Consider the following 15123-nt stretch of genomic DNA (forward strand, 5'->3'; position numbering starts at 1 on the left):
GAAATATGGGGGTGCCTGGGTGGCTCAGTCAGTTAAGCGTCCCAACTTTGGCTCTGGTCATGATCTCGCGGTTTGTGAGTTCGAGCCCTGCATCGGGCTCTGTGCTGACAGCTCAGAGCCTGGAATCTGCTTCAGATTCTGTGTCTCCCTCTCCCTCTGCCCCTCCCCTGCTCACGTTCTGTCTTTCTCTGTCTCTCAATAACAAGTAAACGTTAAAAAAAAAAAAAAGAAGAAAAGAAATATGACCCAATGGGCAAAGGATCAGAATAGACACTTCTCCAAAGAAGATATACAAACGGTCAATAAGTGCATGAAAAGAAAAGATACTTAATATCATTAGCCATTAGGGAACTGTAAATCAAAACCACTGGAGCACCTGGGTGGCTAGGTTGGTTAAGCATCGACTTTGGCTCAGGTCATGATTGCATGGTTCGTGAGTTCGAGCCCCGTGTCAGGCTCTGTACTGTCAGCTCAGAGCCTGGAGCCTGCTTCGGATTCTGTGTCTCTCTCTCTCTCTCTCCTTCCCCCCCACTCCCCACACTCTGTCTCTGTCTCAAAAATAAATAAAAAACATTAAAAAAAAAATTAAAAAAAAACATAATGACATACTGCTTCACACCCATTAGGATGGCAGTGGTTTAAAAAAAAAAAGACAATTAACAAGGGTTGGGCAAGGATGTGGAGAAACTGGAATGCTAATACAACACTGGTAGGAATGTAAAATGGTGCAGTAACTGGAAAAAGACTTTGGCAGTTTCTTAAAAAGTTAAACAAACTTAACCACAGGACCTGCCAATTTCAAACTTAGAAATCTACACAAAATAAGAACATATGCACATGTAAAAACCTGTACATTCATGTTCATAATAGCATTATTGATAATAGCCAAAAAATGGAAACTCATTGCCTATCAATAAATGGATAAGGAAAATGTGGCATATATATACAATGAAACATTACTTAGCAAAAAAAAGGAATACAATACTGATATATGGATGCACTTTGAAAACATTAAGTGGAAAGAATCCAGTCACCGTAGACCATCCAGTGTGTCACACAGTTTCATTTATATGAAATGTCCAGAAGAGGCAAATCTATAGGACAGAAAGTAGATCAGAGTTGCCTAACGCTAGGGGCATTGAAAGACTGGAAGAAAATGAGGGGTGACTATTAATAGGTATGGCATTTCTTTCCGGGGTGATGAAAATATTCTAAAGTTGAACGTGGTGATGGTTGCCCAACTCTATAAATATACTAAAACCAATGAACCATATATTTTAAGTGAGTGAATTGAGTGATGTATAAATTATATCTCAATAAAGTTTTTATTAAAAAGATACAAACACAGGGAGCCTGGGTAGCTCAGTCGGTTAAGTGTCCGACTTCAGCTCAGGTCATGACCACATGGTTCAATGAGTTAGAGCCCCATGTCAGGCTCTGTTACTGACAGCTCAGGGCCTGGAGCCTACTTCAGATTCTGTGTCTCCCTCTCTCTCTGACCCTCCCCTGCTCTCACTCTGTCTGTCTCTCTGTCTCTGTCTCTGTCTCTCAAAATAAAACATTAAAAAAAAAAAAAAAAAGAGAGATGGGAATGCAAGCTGGTGCAGCCACTCTGGAAAACAGTATAGAGGTTCCTCAAAAAACTAAAAATAGAACTACCCTACGACCCAGCAATTGCACTACTAGGCATTTATCCACAGGATACAGGTGTGCTGTTTTGAAGGGACACATGCACCCCCATGTTTATAGCAGCACTATCAACAATAGCCAAAGTATGGAAAGAGCCCAAATGTCCATCGATGGATGAATGGATAAAGAAGATGTGGTGTATATGTACAATGGAGTATTACTCGGCAATCAAAAAGAATGAAATCTTGCCATTTGCAACTATGTGGATGGAACTGGAGGGTATTATGCTAAGTGAAATTAGTCAGAGAAAGACAAAAATCATATGACTTCACTCATATGAGGACTTTAAGAGACAAAACAGATGAACATAAGAGAAGGGAAACAAAAATAATATAAAAACAGGGAGGGGGAGAAAACAAAAGAGACTCATAAATATGGAGAACAAACTGAGGGTTACTGGAGGGGATGTGGGAGGGGGGATGGGCTAAATGGGTAAGAGGCATTAAGGAATCTACTCCTGAAATCACTGTTGCACTATATGCTAACTAATTTGGATGTAACTTTAAAAAAAAAAATTAAATTAAATAAAAAAAAAAAAAAAGAAAGAGAGAGAGAGATACAAAAAGAAGAACCTCTATTTGTCTGGGGAAGCCACATATCCCAAGAATGCCAAATCATGCAATGCCTTATTTATCCTGTATACGTACCCTAAAGGTAATGGAAACCCACTAAAGAGTTTTTAAATAGGGAAATATGATAATTAGACCTTTTGCAATGTTTCATGAACAGACTGGAAGAGAGCAAAATTGAACTTGAGATATCAGTTAAGAGACTAGAGTCTGAGAAGAGATAACTGGACTCAAGAGGTGTTAGGGAACTAAGATCAATAGGAATGATGGATGGTTCTAAGATGTGACAGTACTACAAGCTTTCTCCTTTGTAAAACTTTGCATGGTGATGCCTTTATTGGGATAGGGAATAACAGAGATGTTACTATTTATGTGGTTGTAGTTTGTAAGAGGGATGTGTGTCCGTTTTTTATGTATTCATTCTAGATGTCTTTACATTATCCCAGTATCTAGCTATACAGATTAGGAGAGCAAAGAAAAACCAGAGGCAGAAGATACATATTTGGGTGTTATCAGTGTAAGTGAAAAATGAATCGGTAAGAACAAAGACACTGCTTAGGAAGAAACAGAAAGAAAAAAGGAGGCAGTAAAATGGAACTGAACAAAATACCTCAATATTTAAAGAATAAATAAAAAGAAATGAGCTGGACAAGAAGACTACAAAGTGATCTTAGGAAAAAGCCAGGAGACTATGTAGTGTCATGAACACTAAGAGGACAATTTCAAGAAGGACTTAGCACTGAAAGCTGCTTTTCAAAGCGAAGTAAAGTGAGTAGAGGGAGGGAGCCAAAACATAAGAGACTCTTACAAACTGAGAACAAACTGAGGGTTGATGGGGGTGGGAGGGAAGGGTGGGTAGGTGATGGGTTTTGAGGAGGGCACCTGTTGGGATGAGCACTGGGTGTTGTATGGAAACCAATTTGACAATAAATTTCATATTTAAGAAAAAAAAATGCCATTTGGATCTAGTAACAATGGAGATGTCTTCAGGGATCTTAGGGACATGCAAATCTGGAGGCAGGATGGAACAGAAGCCAGATTGGAATGAGTTTAAGAATACTAAATGGAAATAACTAGTTCAGTTGTAAAGGGGAGTAAGTCTCTCTGCTGGAGAGCAGAGCACAGTAATTATAGGTTTTGAGGTTTTGTTCCTGAAAAATTTGAGTAATCTGATCATATTTAAAACAAAAGTTAAAGAGTCAATAGAGAGAGAAAGACAAATAGAAGTTGAACATATAAGAAAAACAAGTGAAAATCAACAGTATTTGGTTCCTAAAGAGGTGGAGAGGACTGAGATCCAGAGAACATAGGAAGAGTTATGCTTAGACAGAAGGATGGAAAATTCTTCAACGTGACAGGAATAAAGAGGGAATGAAAGTACTTGCAGGTTAGGTATCTATATCTGTCAGCAGAAAATTAAAGGAAATCCTGTCTGATGGCTTTTATTTATTTTTTTTGAAGGCGAAGTCATCTGCTAAAAGTGAGAATGGAAAGTAGGAGAGAAAGGGATTTGACAACAGTGAAGGTTAAAAAGTTGCCCAGTTAGATTCCCATGGGATGTTTATTCCTTGCTTGTTTTAATATTATTCCATTACCCTTTTTTTCTTTACCATATACCCATATTTAATTATAGTTTTCTATTCTAATTTCTTTGGTTTTATTTACAATCAGAATACCAAATTCAACTGTGCTGTTATTACCATCACATTAACAATTCATCTATAATGCTTCCTATTAACTTTCCTGTTTAAAAGTCAAAAGGAAAACCTATATATCATCTTACATGATGATATTAACTTACCTGTTTAAAAGTCAAAAGGAAGACCTATATATCATCTTACATGATGAATTTCAAAACTACCCATTATGCTTATAAAGGTAAGCAATCATTTATCATATATACAAATTTTACCTCCACACATTTAGAAGGCATACCATTTGCTTAGAGAATTTTATTCCACATCACTTTTTAACTGTGGCATATTATTTACAAAGATAGCCTCAACAATCCTTCCCATTCTTGTGTGCACTACCACTTGTATTGCGACTTCTCTATTCCTACAATCAGAACAGGAGTCTGTTTCTTTTCCCTATCAATACAGGCTGGCCCTGTGATATACTTTGACCTATAAAATTCCATAGACATAACAGTAAATGACTTTCTAATGTAGCTTTCAAGAGCCCTTTTAGCTCTCACTCTTGCATTCTTGGACTGTGATACATGAAGAAGCTCCAGTTAGCCTTCTGGAACATGAGAGATCACAGGGAGAAGGATCCAGCCAACAGTACCATTTCCCAGACATGAGAGTGAGGTTGTTTTAGACTGTCTAGCTCTAGCTGACCCATCAGATGAGCATAGCCATATGTGTCCCTGTGTGAGATCAGCAAATTGACCACCTGAGCCAATTCAAACTGCCAACCCACAGAATCATGAGCAAATTTAACCGTTTTAAATCACAGCTGAAGCAATAACCTAATTTTTAATTTTCCTTTTCTATTTAAAAAAATATAGAAAAATAACTGAACATATAAACTTAGCACTTTTCTCATAGCAAAATCATAATAATATCACGTTTACTTATCATGCTATTTACTTTGCACCTAAACTTAAGCTCCCTAAAAACAAAATTACCTGAGCGAGAGTCTTGCAGTTCAGCCATTTATTCATTTATTAATTACATACTGTGTGTCGGAATCATTCCAGACACTGACCATATATTAGTGAGCAAGAGATAAAAATCTCTACCCTCATTGGGGGAAATATGGACAACCCAAATCCAAAATATATTATCTTCTAATATATAGCTATTATAATAACATCTATAATTTTCAAGGGAAGAACATGTAAAAAGAAATGTTACAAATAATCACTCTTACCCTCATGCCAAGCACCAAGAACCCAATCTCTTCCATTAATGGGTACTTGCTGACCTGTTGCTTAATCTTCTCAGATGAGGCAAAAGGATCATAACTCTTTTGCCCTATCTTTACATCCATTATACAGGGCTTATTAAATTTATGGGTCACATCTTCCAGTTTTAGGTATAAATCTGTTATTAAAGAAAAACCTTAATTAGTAATAGGCAAACATATTACTACTCAAATAACTACCAGGGGAAAACAAAGTGAAGAAATCTTAAAACTGAGAAAAAAGTTAAATCCAGAGTCAACAATTATTATTACTCCATCTGGGAAAAAAAAAACTGACCAACAAATTTATAACAAGTGTAAATATCACTCAGAAACTCTTCAGGAGGTTATTAAACAATATTCATAAGCAAAGGCATGAAATAGATATAAGGACATTAAAAATAACTTATTTTAAAAGCTATTCCAGAAATGTATTCCCCTTTGAGAATACAGTTTATGTCATTTATGCCTCACTAGATCTCTCAGTATTTTAATAGTTTTTAAAATTCTTCATTGAAAATTAGTAATAGGAGGGGCACCTGGGTGGCTCAGTCAGTTGAGCGTCTGACTTCAGCTCAGGTCATGATCTTACAGTTCATGAGTTCTAGCCCCATGTCAGGCTCTTTGCTGATAGCTCTGAGCCTGGAGCCTGCTTCAGATTCTGTGTCTCCCTCTCTCTCTGTCCCTCCCCCAACTCATGCTCTGTCTCTCAAAAATAAACATTAAAAAAATGTTTAATTAGTAATAGGAATAAATCCTTCGCACAGAGTATACAACAGAACTATAGCTTAAGAAAAGTAAGTCAACTTAAAATATGGTCACTGCCAAATACACATTTTAGTCTTAATACTCTAAAAAGGAAAATAAATATCTTGCTTTTTAGAATATAGGCATTCATCAAAAGTTCATCTGTAAACCACTTTGGCATCCTGCATACATCTTCCCATAGAAAACCATTATAAATGGAGATTCAAGTAAAAGATTATAGAAGTCCCAGTTATTACATACTATAGCTGAACTAATTATAGCTTTAGCCTGAAAGTAGGGATCTAGCTACACTAAAGGAATGGAGGAAAGAAATTCTTCCCCTTTTCATTTGAAAGAATCTTCCCAAAGTTCTGAATGAGATCATAATTTTCACTTATGAACATGAGAAGCATTTCTCCTAAAAACTTTTTCTCAAAAACAGAATTTATCTGCTTTTTAAAAAATGTATATTTATTTATTTTGAGAGAGCAAGTGAGCGAGAGCACAAAGTGGGGCAGGGAAAGAGAGAGAATCCCAAGCAGACTCCATGCTGTCAGTGCAGCGTCTGATGCTGGTCCGATCCCACAAACCCTGAGATCATGACCTGAGCCAGATGCTTAACTGACGATGCCACCCAGGCACACCTCTGCTTTTCACCAAAGTGACAAAGTTAGAAAAGGTATGTATTTTCGATTAATTAAATAAAAGGCCACCAGACAAAAAAGACTTCACCCTTTTTTCTTTTACCTTGACCCACCAAGACTAGCATAGTTATTAAGTTACAACAAAGAAGTCTGCATTGAACCAAAAAGGAGAACAACCCTGACAGGGCTTGAGAAAGTGCTAAGCCCCTCAGATTTAAGGGCCATAAATCTTTTCACTGAAAGGATAAAAAATAAAGACATAAATTTTATCCCTTAGTCAAAGGAAGACTGGGGAAAGGTTAGGACTGTGTAGAAGTAGGTTAAGTCAAGCCCAAATATGATAAAAAGCTATAGCGTAAGAGACCAGCACTGGCACACAAGGAGTATGACACATTTTAAAGAAAGCCTCTCACAAACAGACTTGTTCAATAAGAGAAAACAAAAGGTCTGGACACAGACATGGATTGTTGATAGTGAAAGGTAATGGCACAGTGAGACTATCCTGTTCAAGACTGGAACCCACCCAAGCTTCTGTGCTTTAAAAAATAACCACAACCGGGGCGCGCCTGGGTGGCTAGGTTGGTTGAGCGTCCAACTTCAGCTCAGGTCATGATCTCACGGTCTGTGTGTTCGAGCCCCGCATCGGGCTCTGTGCTGACAGCTCAGAGCCTGGAGCCTGCTTCGAATTCTGTGTCTCCCTCTCTCTCTGCCCCTCCCCTGCTCAAGCTCTTTCTCTCTGTCAAAAATAAATAAACATTAAAAAACAAAAAACAAAACAAAACAAAAAAACAAAACAAAACAAAAAAAAAAAACAGAGGATGGGGTGAGAAGATGGGGGAAAAAAGCACAGAACAGGCCCCTTCTGATTCTCTCCTCCCATCTCCAGCTACCTTGAGAGAAAGTACACAGATCCATCCCTCTTTCCGTAGCTGTGTAAAAATTTTAGCAACAAGGTTTATATTTCAAATATAATACTTACATTGCTTTTAATACTTTAAGCATAAAAAATTCCTATAGCAAGTTTTCTACTGCTGGAATATATTTCCAACCCTCTAAGAAAGAAGCAGAAAATTCCCAGTGTCAAAAGAGAAAAAAATAGACATATGAAATATTGTGGAAAAATTGAAAGACCTGTATTAACTAAATAGTAAAGATGAGATAATTAGTTCCTTTAAAGGAAAGACAAGGCTGAACACATTTAGGGAGCTGAAGAAAAACTTATTTAGATCCCCTTACTGAATATTATTGATTGTATAAATTATGAGAATACAGATTCCAAGTTTCATCAAATTCTTCCCTGCCATATCTAGAAAATCTACTAGGTATTGATTACCATCTTCATTTCTGAACCTCTCAAAAAGGGGAAAAGGCCACATAAGGAACCCCTGGCCAACTATGAAGCCATATGGAAAATCAGAGAAGGCCTTACTTCTGCCTTCCACTTCAATCATCAGTCATTTCCAAGAGCAAAATAAGCTGAAAGTAGAATTATAAGCAGAGATTTTGAGCCTCCAAATTTGATTTAAGTGTAAAGGAGAGAACAGACATGTATGCCAACTTATTTCAGTCCACGCTTCCTAAAATTTGACTAGTAGCTAGATCCAGAAACCTAATAATCAATAAGGCTGATTGAGATTACAATTGAAAACTCTCAATTTGTTCAAACCTACTTGAAGATACACTTCTCTATTTCCCTAAAGAACTATCAATAAAAGGCTTTTGACAGTACATGTACTAGGCATATGTTTATACACAGATACAAATGTAATTTAATATATATAACTAGCTCAAAATCTTTAAAGATAGTATCAGCAAAAAATGTTTTACCTTTCAAAAAAATCCCATTAGTCATGCTCTAAAATTAACTAATGGTGATGACTGTACAACTCCATGAATATACTAAAAACTACTGAATTGTATAGTTTAAATGGGTGAGTTTTATGGTACATAAATTATGCCTTGATAAAGCTATCATAAAAAATCAAAAGAAAAAAACCTTATCAATCAGCACATTCTTAGGCTTCTCTCAAAGTTACAATAATTTGCTGAGCAAACTGGCAGTACTTTCTACATTTTACTACTTTGGATTGTAAGAACTGTATCAAGTTTTATAAATCTCTACTCTGAGCACCTAAAAAAAAGATGCCCAAAGGGGGAATAAAAGGCCAGTTATTTCATATGTAAAATAAAGTAATGCTAACCACAGTATTCTACTAAAATTTTTAAAATATTTTTTAATGTTTGAGAGACAGCACCCACAATGAGTTGGGGAGGGACAGAGAGAGGGAGAGAGAGAATCCCAAGCAGGCTTCACACCAGCAATGCAGAGCCCAACATAGGGCTCGATCCCATGAACTGTAAAACCATGACCTAAGCCAAAATCAAGAGTCGGACACTTAACCAACTGAGCTACCCAGGCGCCCCAGTATTCTACTAAAATTTAAGAGAATTTGTTTTCATGACCCTGTTGGCTAAACATGTACAAAAGTTTCCCATTTTATATTGATTTTCATTTATAATCAAAAGGATAAAAATGGAAAAATGATTCCATAAACTCTCTATTAAAATCAAAGCTAAGCACCTGCATGGTGCAGCAGTTCTCATCTAACTTCTTCCAGAGGTAAAAAATTGAAAAGGAATAGGAAATTCCCTGAGGCAGTTGTTGCTAGTACTGAGCCACTCTGTACATATATACTTTTTATTCCTGTTCTTTTACTCCTTTTATTTGCATTTTCTCCTCTCTTCTTTCATTTTCCCTACTTCATCTTCTCATCTCAGTAGCACCAAATTTCCATTTATATTCAAATAAGAATACAGAGTTTTCAAAGCATTCTCACATAACATAACATGCATCTTCTCAACTCTCTGTGGTATTATTTTCAATTTATAGTAGAAAAAGTAGAGATCAGAAAGGTTAACGAGTTAGCCAAATTTCTATTTAGTTGTTCTTTAATTCACATATTTAGCAGTTTCTTAGTTCTCAAAATTTGGACATAATCAAGGTAGAAACCAAGTGTTTGACTTCAAAGTTACTGCTCTTTCTATAGATGCATAGATGGCCATTTAGTACTGAAGATGAAAAGGCTGTTGATTGTGAGCAAGTCCTTGATTTTTAAATCATATGCTAGTAATCACAAACTATAAAATGTCATTTTTAATTAAAATATTTCTCTCACCCAAATTCTTTCTGTATACCTACTTTTCAAAATAATGATGCCATTTGCTCAGTATTCTACTCCTTCTTAATAATCTTTTTAAACTGAGTATTTACTTTCTAGATGTTGAATCTAGTCCCATCCTCAGCAACCTTTGTTAATCTTTCAATGTCACTTTACTGAAGAGTCATGATTTGCTCAAAATTAAATAGCAATTAGTAGCAAAGTTTAATGGAATCCAGATATCTTACATTACAATGGAAATCTCTATAAAGTAAAGGTGGTCATAAAGATTTGTGAAACAATTTAAGGTGCTGATCTGAATCAGGGATATATGTATGTATAACATATGTATTATATATATATATGAAATATATGTATATTGGACTAAAGACAAGAAAGAAAGAAAAAAAGAAAGGAAGAGAAGGAGTAAGGAACAAAAGAAAAAAGAAAGAAGGGAGAAAGGAAAAAGAAAAGCTAGGCTCACTCTTTTTTCATATAACTGAAATACAGAATTCCCAGGGAATCATAGATTTACTATTACCTAACTGAGGATACTCACAGGGAGATACCATGATTCCCCTAAAAATGAAACATGGAATACCTAGTAAGTTAGTAGAAGGAAACCCAGTCAAGTTTAAAACTCTTCCCCCATTCATGAACCTTCTTCAATTTTTAGGCAGTCATGTTACTTGTTTAAATAAAATTTGTTCTGTCAAAGGCCTTGAAAAGGCAAACACTGCTTCAAGCATTCACTAAGAAAGAAATGCTGTGACTTTACATAGATCATTTTGTCCTCTAACCATGAAACTTAGCAGTAGTTTTTAAAAGACTGCAATTTAGAACCTAGAGATGGGGATAGGAGATACAGAGACAAAGTCATACAAAGAAAATATATTTTTTTCCTACTCAAAATGGGAAACTGTCCAATAAATTAGGAAAAAAGAACATCTATAAATTAATATAGTACTAAGTATGTAGATTTTTTTTATTCAATTACAACAAATTGGTCATTAATGTTACATACCATTTAAGAAACTGGTTATGAAAAGCAAAAGTATTAAGTTTTCCTTAATGAAGTAGAAAAAATACTAGAAAGAAAAACACACATATATTGTTTGTATAATAATAGGCTTGATTTTATATGCAGACTTTTAAAAAGCTACTCTCATGAATTAATACTAAAGGATGTATTCTTAAGAAAAGGTTACCATTTGGTGCAGTTGGAGGTGACCAGATGCCATAATATTTTGGCAAATATTTTCGTAGCTCTAAAAGAACACCATCAGTACAATCAGCAGCATAAACCTGAAATACAGATAAATAAAACATTTGCATGTTGGTTTTTTATAATGCTTTATAATTGCCCTACATATTTCTCAAAAAAAACAATACTGTTGAATCATAATTTATCTGGTATGAGTTTCAGCTGGAAATATATTTGGAAGCAAAAAAAGATTACTGTGTATCTCCAATGAAAAACTGCATATTGTTTACAGCACATTCTTCTTCATCTAATTCTAGCTTTTCACTGTCCTTGAACTATTTTACAACTAAGTAAAATGTAGATAAAGCTTTACGCAAATACAAAATAATTCCTGTCCACAGAAACATAAATAAATTCTGGCCAGAGGAGGTTCAACTGACTTCCCTCCACCCTCTACCCACCATGGGAGGGGGGAATTCAGTATCCACACATATATACTTATTTTCACTTCCCTTATTCCTTATAAATTTGTTCTTCTTTGGCTTCTCTTCTGAACCAGTTTCAATATCTGCTTGGTTCCCTCATTAAATAATGAGTTCAACAAAATCTTTAACAACTATTTATTTCATGTCTACAAGGGAGTTATGATTTTACCTTTAAAAAAATTATCCTTTAACTTAATTAAGTCCAATTATTGTGCATTTAATTCCTTGATTTATAACCAATAATAATTCTAGAAAATACTAAATGTTCCTGTATCCTGGAACTAGATTCTTTGTTTGTTTCCTAAAAGATGAGGGAAAGAAAATATTTTTGTTTAAAACACAACTTATAAGACATTTTATCCAACAAACTCTCACAATATGGTCTACCTAATTATCCAAAACCATTAAAGTTTATGGGTGTAAAATGTTTATGAAATCTTAGTATTACAATTCTATTTGTCAAGCCATATTCATGTCAAGTAGTTACACCTACAAGCCAATTCTACAGAATGAACTCAAGTGTGGCATAAACTCACCAGATATCCATGTGATCTACTGAAATGTGAGCAGAAGTGGTATTAGTCACTTCTGGGCCAAGGTAATTAAGAGAAGGGTGTACCTTATCATCTCTCTGTTCCTGGCCTAAGGAACAGAGGGCAGAGTGTTCATGATGACATAACAACAAGATGGAGGAACTAGGTATATCTCTATGTACTTAGTAGTTAAAGAAGTTGATGATATTTTTATTCATGAAAAAGATAAAAGAACTGGAAGAGTAGAGAGATAAACTTTCCCTTTTTACTTTAAATATTTTTTTAAAGTACTAGGCCTGGTATTTACTTCAACACACCGGACTAGATAACCTAAAAAACTTTTCTACTAGAGAGATGTAGGATAAAATATAACAAATGCATAGCTGAGCTCCCAAGGAAAGAAAGGAAATTCATAAGGGGTCTATATAAGTAAAGAGGAAATCAAAAGCAGTAAGCTAAGCAGTGATGTTTGGGCTTCATAAAGGTCCATTCCAAAGACTTCAACCAAAGGATCTCTGAATTTAGGGTCTAGGCATAAAGGTGGACACAGAGGAGGTCAGAGTTACTATCCTAAAACAGGGAGAGTAAATGAAAGTCTAACTACTGAACAGTAAAAACTTTGGCATCTTCTCCCTTCCCCTACCATTGTACTCCAAAAATGCTGGGGGCAATGCTGATATAGAAAAAGATAGAAGCAATAAATAAACAACATCAGGAATAAAAAAGGAGTCATAAGTAGATTATAAAAATATAATCCAACTATATTTTACTATCACATTGACAAAAATTCAAGATATTTAAGAAACTGAATCAGTGGTTACAAATCTATCTTTTCCCAGGAAAGAGAATGAAATGAAAAAAGGATAGGAAAAAAGGAAAGGGAAAAAGAAAAGACAGAGACAGACATTTGGCTACTCTGATGAATTTAGTTAAGTTCTATCAGACTTTAAGGAACAAAATCCTTATCTGATACAAATTCTTCCACAAAACAGAAAAATAAATGCTCCTCAACTCATATCATGAAGCTAAAAAAAACCTGATATCAAAACTAGACAAAGGAAATATGTGACGAAAATAATAGTTCAGATTGAACAGATTAAAGGAGGAAACTCATAAAATCATTTCAATAAATACAGAAAAGGTAGGTGAAAAATATTCAATACCCATTCATATTTTAAATTATTTCTTGAAATAAAGATATAAAAGATGCTATGTATCTTCCTCTTTTTCCAAGAAGCTAATTTGACTCAACTGTATCAATGGGGGTCCCTTGTCGCTTAATGGAGCAAGACAGTGGAGGGCAGGAAAAGAGTTGAGGTCAGGTTATTTACTTCTCTAATTCCCTCCTTCTCAGTACAAGACTTCTGGTAAAGTTAACTTCCCTGGGTTCTAGTAACCACTCCCTTTCTTTGCCCTTTTAGGCCCAGGGATAGTATAGCATTATCTCTTGCAAGTGGCCTTAAACTCTAACCACACCCTGGTAAATAAACAAAGTGTACCATTTGTTTCTTGACTCACACAACAGGCAATTTCCTTAACCTGAGAAGAAATTTGTAATCAGAAACTTAGAAAGTCATACTTAAATGGAGAAATGTTAACTGAGAGGAAGATGCATTCCCCCCTCCCATCATTGCTTCTATATAGCACAGAACTGGAACTACTTGACAGAAATATATGAATTCAGGAGTGCCTGGGTGGCTCAGTCAGTTAAGTGTCGGCTCACATTATGATCTCACAGCATTTGAGTTCAAGCCCCAAGTCAGACTCTGTGCTAACAACTCAGAGCCTGGAGCCTGCTTCAGATTCTGTGTCTCCCTCTGTCTCTCTGTCCCTCTCCCACTCATGCTCTATGCTCTCTCTCTCTCTCTTTCAAAAATAAACATTTAAAAAAAAAATATATATATATATATATATATATGCAAAAGGAACAACAGCAACAAAAAACCCTTCCAATCACAGAACTGCTTACATAGAAAACAATTAGAACTGTTATAGTTCAACAAGATTACTAGATATAAGAAACACTGTACAAACGTTTTCATTCTTATATTAGCAATCACTGGGAAACTTACCTCAAAAAATATTATTTACAATAATAAAAAAAATAAGGTACCTAGAATAAATTATGTATAAGACTTTTACAGAGTGAATATAAAATACATTCTTCAAACAAGAGACAGTGTGTAGCAGTTAAAAGCACATATTCTAGAACCAGACTGCCTAAGTTCAAATCCTGGAGCCATTGTTAACTATTTAAATGACCTTGGACAAAAAAAAGTTTTTTTTTTAAATTCAAGTTAGTTAACATATAGTGTATTATTGGTTTCAGGAGTAGAACCCAGTGATTCATCACTTACATACAACTACCAGTGTTCATCCCAACTAGTGCCATCCTTAATGCCCAAAACCCATTTAGCCCATCCCCCCACTCAACACCCCTCCAGCAACCCTCAGTTTGTTCTCTGTATTTAAGAGTCTTTCGTGGGTTGCCTCCCTCTCTGCTTTTATCTTATTTTATTTTTCATTCTTTTCCCCTATGTTCATCTGTTTTGTTTCTTAAATTTCACGACTGAAATCACATTTTTCTCTTATTTCACTTAGCATAATACACTGTAGTTCCATCTATGTTGTTGCAAATGGCAAGATTTCATTCTTCTTCGTTGCCAAGTAATATTCCTGTGTGTGTGTGTCTGTGTGTGTGTATACAGACATATACATGTGTGCATCTTTATCTGTCATCAGTTGATGGACATTTGGGCTCTTTACATAATTTGGTTACTGTTGATAGTGCAGCTATAAAAATTGCTTCAAATCAGCATTTTTGTATCCTTTGGATAAATTGCTAGTACTGCAATTGCTGGGTTGTAGGGTATTTGTAATTTTTTGAGGGACCTCCATACTGTTTTCCAGAGTGGCTGCACCAGTTTGCATACCCACCAGCAGAGCAAAAGGGTTCCCCTTTCTCCACATTCTTGCCAACATCTGTTGTTTCCTGGGTTAATTTTAGCCATTCTGACAGGTGTGAGGTGGTACCTCATTGTGGTTTTCATTTGTATTTCCCTGATGAGGAGAAATGTTGAGCATCTTTTCATGTGTCTATTAGCCAACCGGCTGCCTTCTTTGGAAGGCCCCTTTATCAGATATGTCATTTGTAAATATCTTCTCCCATTCTGTCTGTTGCCTT

At 35.5% G+C, this 15123-nt stretch overlaps 1 protein-coding gene across 5 annotated transcripts in view; it reads right to left on the bottom strand.

The window, feature by feature from the left end:
- Positions 1-15123, bottom strand: part of IPMK (inositol polyphosphate multikinase) — a 66103-nt gene that overhangs the window by 25794 nt on the left and 25186 nt on the right. For all 5 annotated transcript variants that reach the window (XM_045039968.1, XM_011287388.4, XM_019813125.3 and 2 more), the window contains 2 exons: positions 10926-11022; positions 5136-5308 (listed from right to left, as the gene is read on the bottom strand). In XM_045039968.1, the coding sequence (XP_044895903.1) occupies positions 5136-5308; positions 10926-11022 (270 nt within the window). The remainder of the gene's footprint in view (positions 1-5135; positions 5309-10925; positions 11023-15123) is intronic.

Source organism: Felis catus, chromosome D2 (genome assembly GCF_018350175.1).
Source record: "Felis catus isolate Fca126 chromosome D2, F.catus_Fca126_mat1.0, whole genome shotgun sequence".
Classification (NCBI taxonomy): domain Eukaryota; kingdom Metazoa; phylum Chordata; class Mammalia; order Carnivora; family Felidae; genus Felis; species Felis catus.